Source organism: Meriones unguiculatus, chromosome 20, assembly GCF_030254825.1.
Source record: "Meriones unguiculatus strain TT.TT164.6M chromosome 20, Bangor_MerUng_6.1, whole genome shotgun sequence".
In the NCBI taxonomy this organism is placed as follows: domain Eukaryota; kingdom Metazoa; phylum Chordata; class Mammalia; order Rodentia; family Muridae; genus Meriones; species Meriones unguiculatus.
The window spans coordinates 14,252,811-14,275,273 of NC_083367.1; the positions used below are offsets into that span (position 1 = coordinate 14,252,811).

At 43.4% G+C, this 22,463-nt stretch overlaps 1 protein-coding gene across 1 annotated transcript in view; it reads right to left on the bottom strand.

The window, feature by feature from the left end:
• Positions 1-20,928, bottom strand: part of Znf292 (zinc finger protein 292) — a 77,423-nt gene extending 56,495 nt beyond the window's left edge. The window contains exon 1 of the mRNA XM_021642676.2: positions 20,734-20,928. Within this exon, the coding sequence (XP_021498351.1) occupies positions 20,734-20,895 (162 nt within the window). The 5' untranslated portion in view covers positions 20,896-20,928. The remainder of the gene's footprint in view (positions 1-20,733) is intronic.
• Between the last annotated feature and the right edge of the window lie 1,535 nt (positions 20,929-22,463).

Here is a 22,463-nt window from a genome sequence, read left to right on the forward strand (position 1 = left end):
CTGAATAGTAATGTTTTTAACTGTTTAATAATGGGCTTTAGGGCTGGGGAGATGGCTCAGAGGTTAAGAGTACTGGCTGCTCTTCCAGTCCTGAGTTCAATCCCAGGAACCACATGGTGGCTCATAACAATTTTTAAATGAGATCTGGTGTCTTCTGGCATGCAAGTGTACATGGGCTTCAGATGGGGTGGGAGCACTCAGAAGGCAGAGGCAGGCAGTCTGTGTGAGTTTGAAGCCACCCTGGTCTGCACAGTGAGTTTCAGATCAAGGCTATGGAGAGACACTGTCTCAAAAAACAGAAACAAAACAAAAAAGACTGGACTCCAGACAGCACTCAGGTAAGAAATGGCACCTTAATCCTTCCATGTTTATCATTTGTTCTCTTCATCGCTGGTATCAAGGTGCTTGCTACTGTTTACCACACTGTTAAGAATTCTGTGGATTTTTATTCTGAACATAGCTAACTAATCTACATCCATTTCCCATCCTCCAACTTTCCCTTCTTATTGATCCTCTTTCCCAACTCTGTAGTATAAAGAACTTTAAATTCTAGAATGAGAATACTTTTCCTTGTCTTTTTTTTGTTTCCTCCATCCTCCATTAAACCTGTGGGGTGTTTTCTGTCCCTACTTAACTCACTTCAGCTTGTTCTAAGTCTCTGTTGATATGCACTGTCTTAAGACATTGACAACTGTGATAAACACCATGACCAAAAGCAGTTTGAGAAGGAAAGGACATATTTTCTATTACAGTTTGTCCATCCATCATCCAGGGAAGTCAAGACTGGAACTCAAGGCAGGAACCAATGCAGAGGCCATGGAAGGGTACTGCTTACTGGCTTGCTCCTTTATGGCCTGCTCAGTTAGTACCCACAATGGGCTGAGCCCTCCCACATAAGTCACTAAAATTAAGAAAATCCCCTAAAGCAATGGTTCTCAACCTTCCTTTAATCCAATTCCTCATGTTGTGGTGACCCAACCATAAAATTATCCTCACTGATACTTCATAACTCCAACGGTATTCGGCAACCCCTGTCAAAGGGCTGTTCAATCCCCAAAGGGGCCGTGACTCAGGTTGAAAACCACTGCCCTACAAGCTTGCTGACAGCTAATCTTATGGAGGCTTTGAGGCTCCTCCTCTCAAATGACTTTAGTTTATGCCACACTGATATAAAATTAGTCAGCACATATGAGAAACTGGGGAAAGTATACTTACAGCGTGTAATAAATGTGTGTGGGTGGGTAGCTAGAGAAAAATGGCTCAGCAGTTAAATGTACTGCTCTTTCAAAGGACCTGGGTTCAATTCCCAGCACCCACATCATACAGCTCACAATTCCAGTTCAAGGGGTTCTGATAATTCTGACCTCTTTGCAGGAACCCTGCACACACACAAAATTAAAAAAAAAAAAAAAACAAAAAACAAAAAAAACACAAAACAGAAAACATAAATCTTTAGCTGAGCAGTGGTTGTACACACCTTTGATCCCAGCATTTGGGAGGCAGAGAAAGGCAGGCAGATGCCTAAGTTTGAAGAGGCCAGGTCTAAAGAGTGAGTTCAAGGCAAAACACCCATACAGATAAAAATAAGTAAATCTATAAAAAGAAATTGACCAGCATAATTTATTATTTGTATGTGTGTGTGTGTTTTTAAAAAAGCCACACTTTACAGAAAATGATTTCCAGGTATGGTGGCTAAGGAAGGAGAATTTTCCAAAATTTGAAGTCACTTTGGATTACATAGTGTGTTCCAGCTTAGTGTGGGCTATGGAGTGAGATTCTATCACACAAAGGAAAAAAAATAAAATAAAAATAAAAAGCAAGATCAGAAAACAAGAAACTGGAGCCAGATGTAGGGCATATGGGAACTCACTATGCCATATCGTCACCATTTTTCTGCAAATTTAAAACTAACAACGTTGTTTTAAAATGAGTGTAAGGGGTACAGCTTGATTTAAAAAAAAAAAACTGTAAAAAAGGACATAATTTCATGGGCTGACTACTAGGTATCAGTCTGACTATCTTGGTTACTTTTCTACTGTTCTAAAACTCCATGACCAAAGCTACTGACAGAAGGAAGCATTTAATTTTGCCTGTGGAGGTTAGAGTCCATGATGGCAGAGAGAAAGCAGAACAGGAACCACAAACAGGAGCTAGAGAGCGCTACCTCAAAACAGCTGGAGCCATTTGAACCCTCAAAGCCAACCCCAAGAAACACCCCCGCCCCAACAAGCCCACATCTCCTAAACCCTCCACCAACAGCCCCCCTGACAACCACATACTCAAACACAGAGCTACGGGAGCTGTCCCATTCAAACCAACACAGCTATGGGTTTCTTTGTTTTGATATACCAGGGATTAAATTCCAGGTTTTGCACATGCTAGTAAGTACTCCATAACTGAGTTATAGCCCAACATGTATGTTTAAAAATTCTTTATTTAGTTCATTTTTAAATGGCATATTTCATTTGCTTTAACACAAACTTAACTTTCCAAAATAATCAAGGTTAATATGACTGCTCATGTATTAAACTCTGTACATGTTAAAAAGGTTAGATTAAAACAAAATTGCCATTCTAACAGCTCATTTTAATTTGAGTATTTAAAATTTTTTTTAAAATTTGCAGCAGGGATGGAGAGATGGCTCAGTGGTTAAGAGTACTGGTTGCTCTTCCATAAAGACCTGGGTTCAGCTCCAAGCACCCACATAGCAGCTCACAATTGTCTATATTGCAGTTCCAGGGGCTCTGACACTCTCACACACATACAAGCAGGCAGAACACAAACGTACATAAAATAGAAGTAAATCAATTTTTCAATGTTTGTACCAGGTAAGGTGCCTACCATATTATCAGCACCTAGGAGTGGAAATGGAAGATGGAGACAAGAGTATAAAATGAGTTCAAGGCCTGTCTCAAAAAACAAAAATAAAAAATGTAAAATTTTTAATCATGCACTTTCAGTTAACAGCTGTAAACTAGTATGCCCTCAAATACTTGTAGAACTACCTCTGAATACACTCAAGTGTTTATATAACTGTGAGAATGATACTACATTGGGTTTTTATTTGTTATTTAAATCTATGCGACCATAAGTTAAAACACGGACTACAGCCTAAGTTTTCATCCTCCAAGAAGACAGTAGGAGAGTGTTATCTATCTCCCAGCTGGGCATCCATTTGGAGTAGGTTCTCTGTAATCGTCTCCCTCCATGTGAGATCTCTACTTCGCTCCGGATATCAAGAAAGGAGTGCTTAGGAGGCAGTTGGGTACTTTATCAACTTAAATAAGTTCTCCTCTAGGGCCCATGTGGGTTCTTAGCTATATCACAGTTCCTACTGAGCAGGCCTTAAGTCCAGCCAGACATCTTGTGGTTATCCCCAAGATATCACCGCCACTATTGCACTATTGAGCATATCTTGCCAGGCAGTTGTTATTACAGTCCCCAGGACTTACAGCTGGGCAGGACTGGTGATAACTTTTCTTCCCTTGGCAGCTTGCACAAATAGCACATTCAGACAGTATGAATTGGGGAGTAACCTAGTTATCCATCAACTGATGAATGGGTGATAAAAATGTGGCATACATACACAACAAATTCTATTCAACTGTAAAGAAAAATGAAACCTGCAGATGAATGGACATAACTGGACAATAATATACTGAGTGTGGCAACATAGACCTGGAAAAACAAATACCTGATCTCTCTTGTATCTCCATCCTAGCTCTCAATCTTCAGGTTTCAGTGAGCACACCTGACCAAGAGTTAGAAAAGGACCATTGGGAAAGCAGGAAGGAGTGCTACAGTGAGGGTCAGAATAGAAGTGTTACAAAGAAAAGGGGGAGGGGAGTGAGGAGCTTAAGTGGAGAGGACACTGAAAGAGTAGCACAGAGGGAGGGCATACTGGCTAGTGCACCCATGCACGCACAAATGCTTGAAAGGTGGTGGTGCACAACTTCAATACTAGCACTAGGTAGGTGGAGACAGAGGCAGGAGGATTTCTGTGAGTTTGAGGACAGCCTGGTCAACAGAGTGGTCCAGGACAGGGAAAGCTGTACACAGAGAACCCCTACCTAGGGAAAAAAAACAAAAACAAAAAACAAAAAAACCACTCCCCACACACACACAGCTGGAGAGATGGCTGGCTCAGAGGGCTCAGAGATTAAGAGTGCTGGCTGCTCTTCCAAAGGTCCTGAGTTCATTTCCCAGGAAATACATAGTAGCTCCTAGCCATCTATAGTTAAGATCTGATGCCCTCTTGTGATGTGCAGACACACATCCAGGCATAATACTGTATAAATAATAAACCTTTTAAAACACACACACACACACACACACACACACACCCTCATTTTTAATGTCTCTCAGAACTACTGAGACTTACGAAGAAAGGTATAGTGACACACACCTGAGATCTCAACCCTCGGGACTGTGAGTTCAAAGCCAGTTTAGGCTACATGGTTTATGCTTTCTGGGTGTTCCCATTAAAACGTAACAGACTAACTACTATGGAATTATTTCATTTCATATCTCATTGACTATTTTAAAAACCATTTTTTAAAAACCTTTAGAAACCATTCTTCATAACTGCAACCTTCTAGTGAGGAAACTACATCATGATTGAGGCAAGAGGAATGTGGAATAATATTTGCTTTCATGAATAAAGACATTATAATTCATTTCAGCTCACTCTATCTAGGTTCGACAACAAAAAAGAAAACTAACTTAGGTGGGAAAGTTTCACACAAACATTAATTACAATTTACCATAAATATGTAAAAAGCCCAGACAAAGAAGGTGTGGCTGCTTGGAGAAGGACTGTCTGCTGCCAGTTTGTCCCGCTGCTGCATTTGCTGTTTGCTGATTTGCTGGTTACCTGGACTTCTGGACAACTGATATTGGTATTGCCCCTCCCCCCAAATCCTACTACCCTACCCAGCAGGAAGTAATTGAGAGAACTCCGCCCCTGTTCCCACTAACCTTCTTTCCCTCCTACAATGGTGTTGGGGGGTTGAAAGGGAGATAGATATATTTAATAACCCTAAACAAAGTAGATTTGTTAAACAGTCAAGGTCAACAGCCTTCTTTTGAGCTACCCAATACTTCTTTTGGGAAAGATACATTTGGGGAGGGCTGTACTTCATTTAACTTCTCTTTTACACTTCTCATAGACTGGATTCTCTTGTACCGAAGCACAGACTTTCCTACACATCACCTCTATGTCTGGAGTTATTCTGTTTTTGTATCCTGAAAGAACTATTTCTTATAAGCATCTTCTTCATCTTCCATATCACATATAATCTGCAACATTCTAATCCAAAATGTACTTCTGCACTGAACTCCTTACTTCCAGAATCATAACCAGAAAATTGTCTGGTTTTCTTATAGAGCCCCGCCCCCACCTTTCCCTTGCCAGTTTTGCATCTGATAAGGCCTCCATTTACACATCCGGAAAAGACGACAGGTTGTCCTCCAATGCAGTCCACACTGCGTTCATCTCCACTCACTGCAACTCAGCTTTCTTAGATTTTGTCCATGTTAACTATCGAGAGGCCCAACAACAGGGCTGGACAACAAACCAGTAGGCTGCCTCTCACAATCTGCTCTGGTCTCTGTGCGTATGCTGCACACAGGCAAACCAGTAGGCTGCCTGTCACAATCTGTTCTGGTCTCTGTGCGTACGCTGTACACAGGCGAGCCTCCTTTTCCGTAAGAGCAAAGCAACGCTGTCCATCTGACAGTTACACACACTACCATCTTCACCTGGGGAGGGGAGGAAGTGCTCTTGCCTCAAGCCAGCCAGTGTTTCCAACCCTGTGTATGGTCAGCTTCACTTGGTAGTATTTTTATTTTATGTGCATTGGTGTGAAGGTGACAGACTACCCGGAACTGGAGTTACAGACAGTTGTGAGCTACCGTGTGGGTGCTGGGAGTTGAACCAGGGTCCTTTGGAAGAACAGACGGTGCTCTTAACCACTGAGTCATCTCTCCAGCCCCACTTGGTTTTCTTTAAGCTGGCCTTATACTTCACAACCTTCACATCACCGCGAGAAATCTTTGTTAATTTCTTTTATTGCTATGGTGAACGCACTGACAAGATGGGTCTTCCCACCCATCAAGATAAACCCTACTGGTACTCTCAGGTTTATCACACTGCTGACTTTACATCCTGTTAAGACGACAATATTAACAAGACCTGTGACCTGTGTCTGGGGCTTCTTCTTTGCACTCCACCCTACCCCCAGGACAGGGTTTCCCTGTGTAGCCCTGGCTGTCCTGAATTGGCTCTGTAGACCAGGCTGTTCTCAAACTCACAGAGCTCCACTTGCCTTCGCTGGGATTAAAAGTGTGTGCCACCATGGCCCCGCTGCCTGTGGCTTCTTGCCTTCAAGACTAGCAGTGCAAAGGGCTGTAAAGTGCAGTGTACGATTACTTTGTTATGGCAGACTGTCCTGGGTATGTCTAAGAGGACGTTTCCTGGGAAGAACGGTTTCTGGGTTAATGAACTGAGTAGGTGGCAAAGTTGGTAGCAGCAACCTACTGATTGGAAGTCCCTAGGACAGCAACTGTGGGTCTCTATCCCGCTGGGGGTGGGGACAATAATCCTTTCACAGGGATCACATATCAGACACTTAAAACATTATAGTTCATGACTGTAGCAAGTTTACAGTCATGAAGTAGCAACAGAAGTAATTTTATGGTTGGGATCACCACAACATGAGGAACTGTATGAAAGGATCGCAGCAGTAGAAAGGTTGAGAACCACTGTCTAGGAGGAAAAGGCGACTTAATCTTTACTTCACCCCTCCTTCCTGAAGTTTGCTGCTGCATCCTTTCTTTCTACACCAGACTCTCTTTGGGCTCAGACTTATACCAGTGGCTGCTGGAAGAAAGCATTCCCCAGCCTTCATTCTCAGCTGGAGAACTACAACATCAGTCTTTCCCGTTTTGAGGTTTCCAACCTCTTACACTGAGCTGCTACTGATTCTTGGTTATCATGGAGTCTTTGCTGAAATTTCAACAGGTCTTGCAATGTTCCTCTAGTTAATTATCATAAGGTCTTATCTGCTTTGTCCATTCAAATAGCCCTGTTGAGTATCTCCTCTTCATCACATCTAAGCATAAAATACATGCGAAGATGTTCCTTTTTCTTTGGGCCTGCATTTTAATGAGTGTTTTTGTTTTGTCTTAAAAAGGTACGCCTGCCTGCCTGCCTGCCTGCCTATCTATCTATCTATCTATCTATCTATCTATCTGGTTTTGCCATATACACCTCAGCCACAGGCCTGGTGTAGTAATGACAGCCAATTCCTTCATATACTCTTCAAGGAAAACAACAGCCACAACAAAAAGTGTGGACAATCCCTGCTGACAAAGTACCTACCCAGGCAGTCATGAAGGCCCTGGGTTCAGTCTCCAACACCACATAAAATCAAGCATGGTAAACATGCCTGTAGCCCTTGTTGAGATGACCTTCCCCCACAGATTCTATCAAATGGCTTGTAGGTATGTCCCTGTATTTGCTAGCAGAAGATCTGGTTGTCCTCTCAACAGCTCACTACCAGCTTTCTACATGTAAATGTCCTTCCTCGACTGCCCAGAAGATGATTCTCTAAGATTATCATGTAAAAAGCAAGCTGCAGTGAAGGTGGTCATGTACCTCTCATCCTGGCCAAAGAGCAACACAGGGATGGATCGGGCACTGTCCTGATACTGACTAGTTGAGCCAGGAAGGAATGTGGCTTTTTAGATGAATGAATAAATAGCTGGTGGCTAAACTAGGGGCAGGGGACAAAGGGCAGCAAGGAGACATTGGAAGGTGAAGACAGATAAACCCAGCAAAGGGGACAGAAGCATGGATGGAAATCCAGGGAGACAGTGTGTGGCAGGGAAGTAGAATTAAGTTAGATTGTAGCTGAGAGGCTGCCCCAGCAAAAGGCCTATAAGCCTTATATACAATGTTGGCCAACAGCCTTATATACAATAATATACAAATGTTGGCGTCTTTAGGCTAGGCTGCCTAGCAAGCACTGACGTCATCACCTGCCATGGCCAGGGGCACTCAGATATAAAGGAATGCTCCGTCACTTCATTGCTCCCTCTCCCATCAACTTTCTTTCCTGGGGTGCTCCAACTATCTCCCCTCCCCCGTCTCTCTTCTCCTCTGCTTTCCTACTTTCTTTCTGTCTCTTTCCCACCCTGCCTTTAAGTAAACCTCTCTGTATCAGACCTGTTGTGTGGTGTGTAATTTATACAACCGGTCCCCACAAAAGCCCCTGCAATAAACTCTGGCACCTCAGGAGACGCAAAAAGGAGGATCAGGGAGTTCACCAAATTCATTCAGGGACGGTGTATGTTATATCTAAAATGTCTGTTAAAACATCTTAAATATTAAAATATCTTTAATATATTGATAATAGCTACATTTACTGTGTACGTTCATCAGGTAAGAGAAAGAATAAAGAGGACACAAAGGTACAAACTGAAAGAATGTAAAAAATAAGCCCAGCAAATGAGAACATGCCTGTAATCCCAGCACTTGGCCCTAGGCAGGCAACTCAAGAGGGAATTAAGCCTCAGTTATAGCACAAGTTTGAGGCTAGCCAAGGCTAGCCTGTTTCAACATACTAGAGAGTATTTTTAAAGGAAAGGAAAACCTGTGCAGCAGGCTGAGGAAGAAGCTCATGGCTAAAGCACTCACAGTGCAAAAGAGAGGACCAGAGTTCAAGCGGGTACAACGGTATGCGTCCTCAGTGCTCAGGAGGCAGGGCCAGCCTGGTCTACAGAGCAGGCGTCCAGGACAGCCAGGGCTGGAATATGGTGATACCCTGTCTTGAAAAACAAAACAAAACAAAGCAAAACAAAACAAAAGGAGCAGAGTTCAAGCCCTAGGTGGTTTGGTACCCAACCTGTAATTCCAGCCTTGGAAAGCAGAGATGGAATCCGAGTGAAGTGGCTGGTAAGACCAGCTTTAGCCGGGTAAGGTGGCACAAGCCTGTGATCCCAGCACTCAGGGTGGCAGAGGCAGGTGGATCTCTGTGAGTTCAAGGCCAGCCTGGTCTACACAGTGAGTCTATGACAGCCAAGGCTACACAGAGAAAACCAAAAACAACCCCGCATGCGTGCACACAGATCTGCTGCCTACAAGACTAAAGTAGAAGCCGCAACGGAAGGAAGAACTGCTGGTATAAACACTGGGACCACACACACATGTGCACAGATACACATGTGCAGTCAAACACAACACACTTACACAGACGTAAGAAAGAAAGGAAGACTCCAGTGATGATAAAGCCATTCTTTCGCTCTTCAGCCTGTGATATTTTAACAGTGATGGTTTTAGAATCTAAATTACTATACATTCTGAGTAAGCACACAGTAAACCATTTTAATGCCTGTACAACATTGGTGGAGCCAGAATATTTAAAATCTTGGTGGAAAATGCAGTGAACATGTAGGTTAACTTGGTAACAGAGTTATTTCCACAGTGTTCATTTTGCTAATCTAGGAACACAGGTGATTTTCCACCATTTTGGGGTGGTGTTTTTGGTCTGGTTTCAGTGTTCTAATATTTTCATTGTAAAGGTCTTCTGACTCTGGCAATTTATTTTGAGGGGAGAGCCATAGTGTGATTGAGAGAGTCTTCCTAATTTCCTTTCCAGCAAGAAACCACTGGCATATATGAAAGCTATTGAATTCTCCATTATTTTGTACCTTGCAACTTCATTTTAAATGTTTATTAACTGTTTTCTAATAAAGACTTTTACAGACAGAGACACAGACACAGACACACACACACTACGGTGAGCAGGGGAAAACATCAGAAGTATTCATACACTTCTGCATGCAGTTCTGGAATTTGCAGAGGACCTACGTTTGGTTCCTAGCACCCACATGGTGGCTCACAAACACCTATAACTTTAGTTTCTGGGCACCCAATTCCCTCTTCTGTCTTCTACAGGAACCAGGCAAACACAGTACACTTTCATAAGCAGGCAAAAACACTCATATATATAAAATAGATTGCTTTTTAAAAATGTTTTTTAAAAAAACCAAACAGGTATAGTAGCTCATACTTGTAATTCCAGTATTCAATATACTGGGACCTGCTACGAACTGAGGCAAGCCTCACCTACATAGTAACTTCCAGGCCAGTGTAAAGGTGTGGTCTCAAAAACATCTGTTTCACAAAAGGCTCTACTTCTCTTAGCCATATCCACTCATTGTGTTTATCACTAGGTTCTTACTACCTAGTGTTATTGCTCAATTATGCATATATTCCTTGCACTTTGTGGGCCCTGACAGCAGAGATACACTCCACAACTGATTAAAAAAAGAAAACATACGCATTTGATAATAAATCTTTTTGGCTAAATATGTAGTACTTACAGGTCATTAATATTTTTAATGCAAAGTTAGAGGGGAAAATAACATTTTTCCTCTGAGCTAGAAGCAGGAAGCACTCAGCGAGCCACAGTACTTAGGAGACAGACAGGACCAGGAGGAGTGCAAGCCCACCTCCCCCACTCGCCCACCCACCCACTCCCAGGATCCACTTCCACCTCCTCTCAAAACAAAAACCCTGTGCTGTTTTCCAAGTAAAGCTTGCTAGGGGCTGAGGGCAAATCACTGGTCCGATAATGCCTGCCTAGCAAGATCAAGGCGCCAGGCCTGCCTGTCCAGAACTAGAAAAATCAGTAAATACACCAGAAACAAAGCTATGAAGGGTAACTACAAAAAGCATTTTTTAATTTAAAGTGTTTCCCTTCAGCAAATCCTACCGGTGTGCGCCACCACAACCAGGAACCCAGATGTCCTTCAGCTGAGAAATGGATACAGAAATTGTGGTACATTTACACAATGGAATACTACTCAGCAATTAAAAACAAGAAAATCATGAAATTTACACGTAACTGGTAGGAACTAGAAGACCATCCTGAGTAAGGTATCCCAGAAGCAGAAAGACACACACGGTATATACTCACTTATAAGTGGATACTAGACATATAATATAGGATCAACATAATAAAATCTATTCAACTAAAAAAGCTAAGGAAGAAGCATACTGTTTCTGGCCGGGGCTTCATGATTCGTAACAAAGGGTAAGAGGATCAAGCCTCACTTAGGTAAATAGGATGGACATTGGAAGAGGGAGCAAACAGGCAACAGGCAACAGGACAGAAGCCTACTACAGAAGGCCTCTGAAAGACTCCACCCAGTAGGGTATCAAAGCAGATGCTGAGACTCATAGCCAACCTTTGAGCAGAGTGCAGGGAATCTTATGAAAGAAGGGGAGACAGAAAGACCTGGAGGGGACAAGAGCTCCACAAGGAGAGCAACAGAACCAAAAAATCTGGGCACTGGGTTTTTTTCTGAGACTGATACTCCAATCAAGGACCATGCATGGAGAAAAACTACAACCCCTGCACAGATGTAGCCCATCGCAGCTCAATGTCCAAGTGGGTGCCCTAGTAAGAGGAACAGGGACTGTCTCTGGTATGAACTCAGTGGCCTGCTTTTTGATCACCTCCTCTTGATGGGGGAGCAGCCTTACCAGGCCACAGAAAAAGACAGCGCAGCCAGTACTGATGAGACCTGATAGGCTAGGGTCAGACAGAAGGGGAGGAGGACCTCCCCTATCAGTGGACTTGGGAAGGGGCATGGATGGAGATAAGGGGTTGAGGGTGGGATTGGGAGGGGACAAGAGGGGGAGCTACAGCTGGGATACAAAGTGAATAAACTGTAATTAATAAAAATAAAAAATAAAGTGTTTCCCATGTGTTCATTTTTAAAACTAAATGTCCTATTACTCTCTCAATCCCTAAAGTAATTATCACTAATTAAGAAGGAAGCCACCTTATATTCCGATTTGATGTGTTCTTCAAATACATCTCTGCAGGAAGGACTTCTCTCCACCCACCCCCATACCACAAATAAGAAACTTTAAAAAGAACGAAAGCAACGTTCAAGGCCTAAGGCCAATTTAGCAAGACTTTCTCACAAAAGAAAGAAGGAAAGAGCTAGGGATATAGCTCAGTGATATCACATTGAGACAGCTTCTAATCACCAAAATCAGGCTAGTGTTTTGAGGAACATGGTTACACAGTTTCCAACACTTTGCTCTTACATTTCTAACTTACAGATTAAAGCTTTGACCCTGCAAGTCAAGTACTCTACCACGGAGTTAGCACCCAGGGGCCCGATGCCCGCCTCCAGCCTCCACAGGTGCCAGTGACGCACAGTACACATACATACACGCACGCAGAACACCTCACACAAAAATAAGCAAAATAAAATTGAACAGATAAGCATCTCCTAAATATCTACCAGTACTTACCTGGTTAGACACAATCCCAGACCACTTTTATCAGGCAGTTTTTGTTATTGGAATTATTATTATTGGACAGCATTTTACACCGTAGGTTATTTACACTGAGTGCTGAGACTACAAAGGTTAAACCTTATGCCTGACTCATGTAACTTTAAAACACAAAGCCAAAGAGTTATGTGATTTGCTATGAAATTATCTAAAAAAATATTGTATGGGTTTTTTTTGTTGTTGTTGTTGTTCTAAAGACATGGTTTCTCTGTGTAGCATTGGCTATCCTGAACTTTGTAGACCAGGCTGGCCTTGAACTCATGGTGATCTATCTGCCTCTGCCTCTGCCTCTGCCTCTCAAGGTACTGGGATTACAGGTGTGCACAACTGCACGCTGATGACAACATATTTTTTGAGTGAAATAAACACACATAAAACAAGATAGGGCTGGGTTTGTAGCTCCGTGGTAAAGTTTTTCCAAGCTCAACAAAACAACAATAGGAACAAAGCACAAGGTAGATATATTACCTTTAACTAAGATTTCCACCAAAGTAAATATGTACATATACATGTACATCTCTCTCTCTCTCTCTCTCTTTCACATACACACACACACACACACACACAGTCATCCAGAAAGGAGACAAAGTTTCAAAATGGAGAGATCAAGTTTTTACTGTATCTTTTGGGGTCTGAATATTTGTTATCTACTTCAATGCACAATCATGTGTTGCTTAATAACAATGCATTCTGAGAAATGCATCACAAGGCAACTTTGTCACTGTTCTAACATTAAAGAGAATGCTTAAATTACACAGGCCTAAGTGGTACAGCTTATTACATACTACTTAGATCATATGGTATATACATCACACAGGTAGTCCTTTGTGACACATAAGATACTAATGTTTCAATAAGAAGCAGAACGTTAACAATCAAATCTTAGACAGGCCTAGTTTTGTAATCCCAGTTGCTGGGGAGTTGGGGGCGGGGGATGAAACAAGAGAATTAAAAGTTCAAATCCACCAGGACCGTGGCACCTGCCTGTAATCCCAGCACTCAGAGGAGAGGCAAGTGAATCTCTGTGAGTTCAAGGCCAGCCTGGTCTACAATCAAGTCCAGGACAGCCAAGGCTACACAGAGAAACTCTAATCTGGGGGGAAAAAAATAGGTCAAGGCCTAGCCCAGTGAGATGGCTCACAGTAGGTGAAGGAGCTTACTTCCAAGCTGGAAACCACAGGGTGAAAGGAGACAACTATCACAAGTTGCCCTCAGAGCTCTGCAGGAAGGACTTCTCTCCACCCACCCCCATACCAAAAATAAAAAACTTTAAAAAGAACGAAAGCAACATTCAAGGCCTAAGGCCAATTTAGCAAGACTTTCTCACAAAAGAAAGGAAAGAGCTAGGGATATAGCTCAGTGATAGAATGCTTGCCCAGATAGCACAAGGCCCTAGTTTCAATTCTGAGTCTGGGAAAAGAAAAGCTATTTTCTTAGTGAAACAGAGTCCTGAAGCCAGAAGGCATATTGAAGTGGCATTCAAATCTTGCTGTATTAATTTGAAGCTCTTTCACCTGAGCCCATTTCTAGCCAGCTATGCTGCTGGAACTCAGTTATCTAAATGTGGAACTCCTCCTGTTCAACGTTTCTCAATAGCACAGTTCTTTTCTGAGAAGGACTCCTACACCTACTTCAGGAATTCAGAACCCAAGCTAATGAGACTAAATGCCACTATCACAAACAAGTCACTAGGATGAGGAAAACTGTACGCCCAGGGTGTGTGTGTGTGTGTGTGTGTGTGTGTGACAGACTTCAAATTCCAACTCAATCTTAAAAACAGGCTAGGAAGGGTTGTAGCTCAGTGGCAGAGCACACGCCTTACATCAACTCCCGGGTTTCAATCCCAACAGTCAAAACAAGTAAAATGTTTAAAAAACAGAAGCTGACCTTGACTTGAAACAGTCACAATCAACCAGTCAACTGGCCAGTATACAATGTTCTTAGCAAACATCATACCCAAACACACCACTGTTGCACTATGAAACTGGCTTCCTTTCCAGTGAGTAATTATCTCAAAGTGCCTTTAAGAACCCTGCTGGAATGTTTCTATTTAAATTCCTAAACAAATGACTTTTCATTATACTGTATTCATCTTAGGAATAAAAAATCACATTTAAAATTACTTGTTTGTCCTTCAGAGACTGTAAGATACTTGAAATAAAGAATCATGGCCATGGTTGCTGACTCATAATAATAGTAAGTAATCAATAAAAATACAGTCAGTACTAGCTCAGCAGAGCAAAACCATTCAAATGGCCTCATCTAGACGGCATGTTTTCCATCAGTAGCTAGAGAAACTATGCTAAAACAACCTAAGAGGTTATGCCTAGAGAGCTTGTGATCTCATTGTAAGCCAATGGTTAAGAAAATATGTAATATAATTAAATTATACAGTTGCCTAAAAATAATTTTAGGCTGACTTTCAAAAAACAGGAAATGTAAAAACTTCCAACAGGCTCTCTCAGACGTCCATGTTCTACTACTCTGCACTCCTCCCAACAAGTAAAACTTGAAATATCTATTTTTCTCTTCCCTTGCTAGGAGTCAAACAATTTCTCATGTACTGTAATCCCTGTATTCTCCAGCCCAACTCCCGCTTAGGTAAAAATTCAAAATGTAAACAAATTCCTCTTTAGTCCACACATCTACAGTTATCTGCTGTCCTACAAGATGCCAACAAAATACATTAGGGAGGAATACTATCTTCAGCAAACAAACTAAGAAAATCCAACATCCATATGAAGAAAAATCAAGCTGAACTCCTTATTCTCACTATATATAAAACAGATTGAAGAGTTCGATATAAACTATCAAAAAGACTGGGCAAGGACTTTCTGGATATAACCTAAAGCAAAAACAGGTAACTGGTGATATATCATGCAGAAAGTATCTGTACAGGAAAGAGGGAAAGGCTACAATTCTAACAAGGGATTCATAGCCACTATATATGCAACTCAAACAAACAACAACAAAAAAAATTTAAAATTTCTAACTCCTACATGGTCAAAAATACACTAACAGAATCTTCTCAGAAGGATTAAAAAAAAAAAAAAAAAAAAAAAGGCTTAAAGCTGGCCATGATGGCACATGCTTTTAAAATCCCAGTGCTTGTGAGACAGAGGCAGGCGGACCTGAGTTCAAGACCAGCCTGGTCTACAAAGCAAGTCCAGGACAGCCAAGGCTACATAGAAAAACCCTGTCTCAAAAAAAATAAAATAAAAAAATAAAAACCCTGAGTGTCACTAATTATCTGGAAAATAGCAAGCAAAACCACAAGAAGGCTGGGAATTCAGCTACAGGATAATATACACGTGCTTAACTTTCCAAGGTCCTGGGTTCAAATGAAAGGAAGATTAACACCAGAGAATCACCTTACCCCAGTCAATACTTATTATCAGAAAGGCAAACCTAAAAACAAAAATCCCCTGAAAGGCAAGAAAACTCACACTGCTGGGTCCACATACACGCAAAGGAAGGAGAGCAGTATTCTGATGAGGTCCTTTCACGTCTATTCAGAGAGTATGCACAGCAACCAAGGTAGGAGATGGACCAAGCACCCGCCAGCCGATGAAGAAAAGTAAATGATGAGGGGTAAAGCCGATGAGGGGTAAAGAAACTGTGAGGCGCATGCATGATGAATATACTATTCAGCCATAAAATGAAATCCTGTCATCTGCAAACACATAGACTACACTGGAAGACTTGAAGTTCAGCTAACCCAACACAGAAACACAAAACGAGGAATCTCAGTCATATCCAGAATCAAAACTGTGGAACCAGTGAGAGAAGACAAACAGAATTTTCTTAATAGTACAAAGTTACAATTAGGAATAGGATGCCCTATTACATATAGGAACAGTGTGATGTTTTCAAAATAGATAGCTAGAATCAGGGATATAGAACGGCTGGCTTCATTACAGTTAAATTATTGATGTTGAGGTAATAGAGCTGTCAGTTACCCTGATTCAATAATTACATAATGCACACAACAGTAGTGTATTGTCCCAAACATATGTACAGTTACCTTTAGTAAAGACAGAAAGGAAGGAAGGAAGGAAGGAAGGAAGGAAGGAAGGAAGGAAGGAAGGAAGGAACGAACGAAGGAACGAAGGAAGGAAGGAAGGAAGGCAGGCAGCCACAGTGGCTCAGACGTACACACTTATAACCCCAGCACTTAGGGGGGGCAGAGACAAGAAGACCAAGGCCAGCCTGCCTACATTTTGAAACTGTGTTCTGTTTTGTTTTGTTTAAAAAAAAAAAAAAGGGGGGGGAGGAAGAAAAAAGAGAAAGGGAAAAGGAAAAAAATGGCAATTTTTGTTGTTCCTGGGGTTTTGTTGTTGTTTTTCTGAGACAGGTTCACCAGAATGGCCTAGAACTCAGCAATCTTCTTGCCACAGATTCCAGAATGTGGGGACCTGGCTTAGCTTACAATATATGGCTGTAGGGATGGCTCTGCAGATAAAGATGCTTGCCACACAAACCTGATGATCTCAAGCTGAGCCTGGACCCACTGTGAAGTGCAATCCAATTAAGCAGTCATCCAACCTCCACTGTTTTCACACATATCACACACACACACAAGCATACAACAATAGTAACTTAAAAATAATGACTACAGCTGGAGAGATGGGATCATGCTGCTCTTGAAGAGGACCTGTGCTCCCAGCAACCACATCACAGTTATCGACTGTACCACCAGGTCCTGTGGGAGGCCTGAGGGTTCGTATGATCACAGATAAGCACTACCAGAACCAGGACTGTTAAACAAATGGGGTTGTTCCTTCAAAGAAGAGATGCATAACCTGTTATCTGCCCAAAAGGCTGGGAATGGACGTGGGTACCAGTCTGAAGGCCTTTGCACTATCTGTGCGGCAGAGACCACACCAAATCCTCCCCAGACTTTTTTCTTTTGTTTTGGTTTGGTTTGGTTTGGTTTTCCAGGCAGGGTTACACTGTAACAGCCCCAGCTGTCCTAGAATTCACTTTGTAGACCAGGCTATCCTCAAACTCACAGAGATCCAACTGCCTCAGCCTCCCAAATGCTGGGATTAAAGGTGTGAATCACCACATCCAACCTCCTCCCTAGACTCACTGGGAACTTGACAATCTATAGAACTTATCTTTATAAAATGCAGTCACATCTTAAACTTTACTGTATACATGGAATTGACTTAAGCATCAGCAGGAAACCTTTCACTGCGCTTAAAGATGCCTGAAATAAACTGCTTGGGGTGGGTCTACTGGCTATTTAGTCCTGTTGAACTGAACCTTTTTGTCTCCCTCAGACTGTTACTCTGCTGGCCATAGGAGACCCTTGAAAGGTCAAGGATTTGACACTTTTTTCAGGCTTCTGAGGGCACTACACACATGATATACTGTACCCATACAGACATAAATACAGGCAAAACAACAAACACATAAGAGAAAATCAAACCTTTAAAAATATTTTTTAAATAAGATATAAATAAAAATAGGGCCAGCAAGATTGCTAGCCAGTAAAGGTTTGATCCCTGGGACTCATAAGGTAGGAGAGAACTGACAAGCTTAACCTGCAAGCTTACCTCACCTCTGCACTACGGCATATGCCCAATGACACTGACTGACACACACACATAAATTCAACAGAACAACCTTTAAATAAATAACCACAAAAGTGAGGCCTTTACAACCCTGAGTGCCAATGCAGACAGAGTATCAGCTGTGATGTCCAGTGACTGACAGACCTTTATTTATCCTGGCTTTCTTGAAGCATGTGAACAGCCCAGTTCTATAAGAGAAAGGCGGAGATAAGGTTGAATTGCAATTCCAAGGTTAGAAAACAAGACTTAATCTCTAGCCCCTCCTCCTTCTAACATTAAATCTCACATTAACTATTGAAGATGTACAGATACAATTCTAAAAATGTCTGAGTTTGAGCCCTGCCTTGAACCTTCTCCTGTCTCATGCTATAACATGAAACTCATCACTACGTAGTCCACGGTGGCCTCAAACTCCCACCTGCCTCTCAAATGCAGGATTAGAACTCTACATCAGCTCTAGAGATCACTTTTATAATTTATAATTTGGGGGGTGGGAGCATAAATCAGCTTTCAATGTGCGTGCCTTGCACCCAAGAGACCCTGGGTTTGACCCTAAGAATGGAATAAAACCCAGCATCATGCAACACACTTGTAACTCCAGTGCTAGTGAGATGAAGACAGGAAAACCAAAGATTTAAGGTCAGCCTCCACTGAAGCTAGCCTGTGTTACTGAAGACTCTGGCCTCAATATTAATTATAACTTATGATTTTTGTCAGCAAGATAATAAAAAATGACATTAAGACTTCCACTTGTGGGGTCCAGTGGCACACACCTGTAAACCCAACAGAGGGGAGGCAGAGGCAGGCAGATCTCTGTGAGTTTGAGGCCAGCCTGGTCTACAAAAGTGCAGGCCAGCCAAGGCTACATAGAGAAACACTGTCTCAAAAACAAACAAATAAAAAAACTTATCACTTAATAAAACCAATACAGGAAACTACTTTTATTTTTTTTAATCTGTTGCGTTCATTAAAAGTAACTTTAAGGCCCGGCAGTGGTGCTGGAGCACACCTTTAATACCAGCACTCAGGAGGCAGAAGCAGGCAGATCTCTGAGTTCAAGGACAGCCTGGTCTACAGACTGAGTTTCTGGACAAAGAAACCTTGTCTTGAAAAGTTAAAAAAAAAAAAAAGGTAACTAGAGCTGGTGATGTGCCTTGAATGCTAGAGGTCCTCAACTAAACCTCTAGTAGCATTTTAAAGACAAACACAGTACACACACAGTGATGCTTCTATATAAGAGAGCCCTGTACTCATCATCATCAGACTTCATTTTCCCAGTATTATTAATCCTTAAAACAATCAGTGGACTCTACTAAAGAATTAATATCCCAAACTAAAGTACATTTTGTTATTTTTTTTCCCCACAGGTTAAAAAGCTGACTCCGAACTGGCTGTAATGGTACAAATCTGTCATCGCAGCATTTGGGATGGGAGAGGTAGGACGTACCCAAAAATTAAATGCCAGCCAGAACTACACAGTAAGAATGTCTCAATACAAACAACATTCACCCACACACACACACAAAAAAAAATAGTGGACTCCACTTAACAAACAAAACCCCAAAAAGTGGATTACAAAGGAAAGCCTTCTTGGTAGGTTATACTAAAATAATTTCTCAGGGTTAAAATGAGATTTTGCATATAAAGACCAAGTAAGAATAAGTAGGCACTTTCAGGGCAGAAAAAAAAAAAGTAAGTTTCAAAAATTGTTTAATAAGGTTTAAAACAATGACTTCCTAATTCTGCCTCCAGATCCATGTCATCGAAGTCGATGAACTTTCTGACTCCATGTATTTGTAGACCAGTCATCTAGATCATAGAAAATTCTCTTTAAAAACAATGAGCAACCATCAAACAATGCATGAGATGAAGTGCATACAGCAATGGAGATTCTTCTGCATGGGATCAATACAATCAAGACTTCAGAATCTGGAGGTTAGCAAGTGAAAGCGTAACTCTTGAAACCCTAAAACGCTCCACCATTGCTCACACCTCAGTTGTTTTCAAAACAAAATCTCAACAATGACACAACCGTTAGGTTCACTCTTGACGTAAAAACCGCCCATTTCCTCAACTAGGCAATTCTACCAACGCTCTCCACAGCAATTGCACACGTTTTAACTAGGGAGTTGCAGATAAGACCTGCAGACCAGAACTCTGATTTCTATCGTCGCCAAATTGCTACTACTAACATCCTAAATCCTTGTTAGAACACGTTGTTGAAAAGCAATGTCCTTGGGCAAGAAAAGAATGGAAAGGTCTGAAACCGACCGACGCACAAATCCCTGTCAACTAAGACACCCAACAGGAAAGAACCCAAGAACTGTGGGGGTGGGGAGGGGGTGCAGGGGGCCGGAAACCCTACTCTTCCGGAACGCAAAGGAGACACCGGCGCTGGAAAAGCCGCCCCCCGGGGACGGGCGCCTAAGGAACGGTGACAGCTCCTCGCACCGCAGGGGCGCAGCCGCCAGCCAGGGCCGCCGCCGCCACTCCCAGCTCGCAGGTCCGGCGGGATTGGCTCGGGAACATCAACAAAAGACCCTACGCTCGGCGCCTACCCCCGGACAACAAAGGCTCGGGCGGCCGCGGGCACCGGCCACCACCCGGGGGAGGCGGGGGCACGGCCGCGCGCCCGCCAGCCGGGCGCGCCCGGTGCAGCCTGGGGAGCCGCGCCACGGAGCCCGAGGCCGTCGCGCCGGGCCCCGGCGCCCGAACACAAAGGCGCGCGGCGCCCGCGCTCGGGCCGCCGAGGCCCGCGGGGGCGGGGGAGGGGCTCACCTGGCACAGCTGCCGGCAGTAGGCGGCGGCCGCCTCCACCGCGGGCTCCCGGCTCTCGCACAGCCGCCGCTCCAGCTCCTGCAGCCGCTCGCCCAGGCGCCGCAGCTCCGCCGCGCAGCCGCCGGCGCCCAGGCGCTCCTGCTCGGCCTCGTCGTCCGCCATCTTCGCAGCTCGCTCCGTCGCGTACGCACCTGGGTCACGTGATAACACAATGCCACGTTCGGCGGGGTCACGTGCCCGGTGCGCTGGCACGCCTGGGCGCACGTACAAAGGCCGGGGGCGCGGTGTCGGCGGCGGGGCCGGCGGGGCCGGGCTGGCGGGTGCCGGGGCCGTCCGCGCCGCAGCGAGCCGAGGCCTCGGGGGAGCCGCGCGTCCCGGAGAGCGGGAGCCGGCGCGGAGCGGGGAGCCCGCGCTGCCCTCCTCGCCGCGTCAACCCGAGGACGCGCCGCTGGAAACGACGCTCTCGAGGTGTGGGAGGCCACAAAGGAAACAATTGGGTCAGGGGAGAACGAGGTTCCGTTCTCGTTCTGGAACACCTAGCAGCGAACACAGGAAGAGAACAGTTTGGCGAGAATTTAAACAGATCGAAATGACCAGTGTTGTAGCCCGGCGGCTTTTAAGGCGCAAAAGCTTTTCTAGAAAAGAGATCTGTTTCACCATAGTTTAAACTGCTCCACCCTACAAGACTCAACACCTAACGCAGGTTCTTGAAAGGAGGTCAAGGGAAAGAACACTATTAAGGATGCTAAAGTAAAACAGAACACGAAGGTCAATAAGCAAATTCCAGTAGCTTTCTCCCCACCACCTTCGGTGCTGCAAACAGGTGGCTTCTAAACCCTGTTTTACTTGCAAGACGGAAGCCATGAAGACTTGGAATAGAATTGTAGGAGAGGGCTGTGCTGTGTGCACCGTAGTAATCTCAGCGCTTGGTGGGGACGGAGGCGGGAGGTTCAGAAGTTCATCACGACACGAGTACCAAAACAAAATTTAAAGGGGGTGGGGTCTAGAATAAGTGATATTCGGAAAATCAAAATGCTTAACCGTGAATTTCATAATCAAGCTAAAAGCAAAACCAGTGTATGGGGGCTGGGCATGTGACCCCGTTGGTAAAGTGCTTGGCTAGCCTGGAGCAGCTGGGTTCACCGCACTGAATAAACCAGCCAGAAGGTACACAGCTGCAAGTTCAATCTCAGCACTCCCCAGGTAGAAGCCGGAGGAGAACTATACTACATAGCCAGTTTCAGTCCAGCAAACACAAACAAAACAAGACAAAGAAAAACCACAACCCAGTGTTAATATAAGAGGTAAGATGTCTATCTTACAAAAGAATCCTTTATTTAAAAAAAAATAGAGATACCTAATCTTTTCTCTATTTTGTTCTGACTGAGCTATATTTTGAAAGTATAGTTAACTAAAGTAAAACTTCTTCCTGGCTGCTGTTGGTTCAAGCAGAAGAGCAGCATGAAGGAAGCTGAAGCCAACGATCTTCTAGTCCTATCCAGCCTGTCTCCAAAAAACTAATAATTTCTATTGTGCACAATATCCTTTTCAGGAAGTTTATATAGTGAAGCTAGATGTGGTATAAATCTGTGATTGTGGTACTTAGGAGGTGGACGCAGACGGACCTTAAATGGAAAAGGTTCTCTAAATACTGTGTTGCCCCAGTGAATGCTTTGTAATGCGTGTGTTAAAATCATTGCTTAAGAGAACAAGCACAACTAACCCTCTTA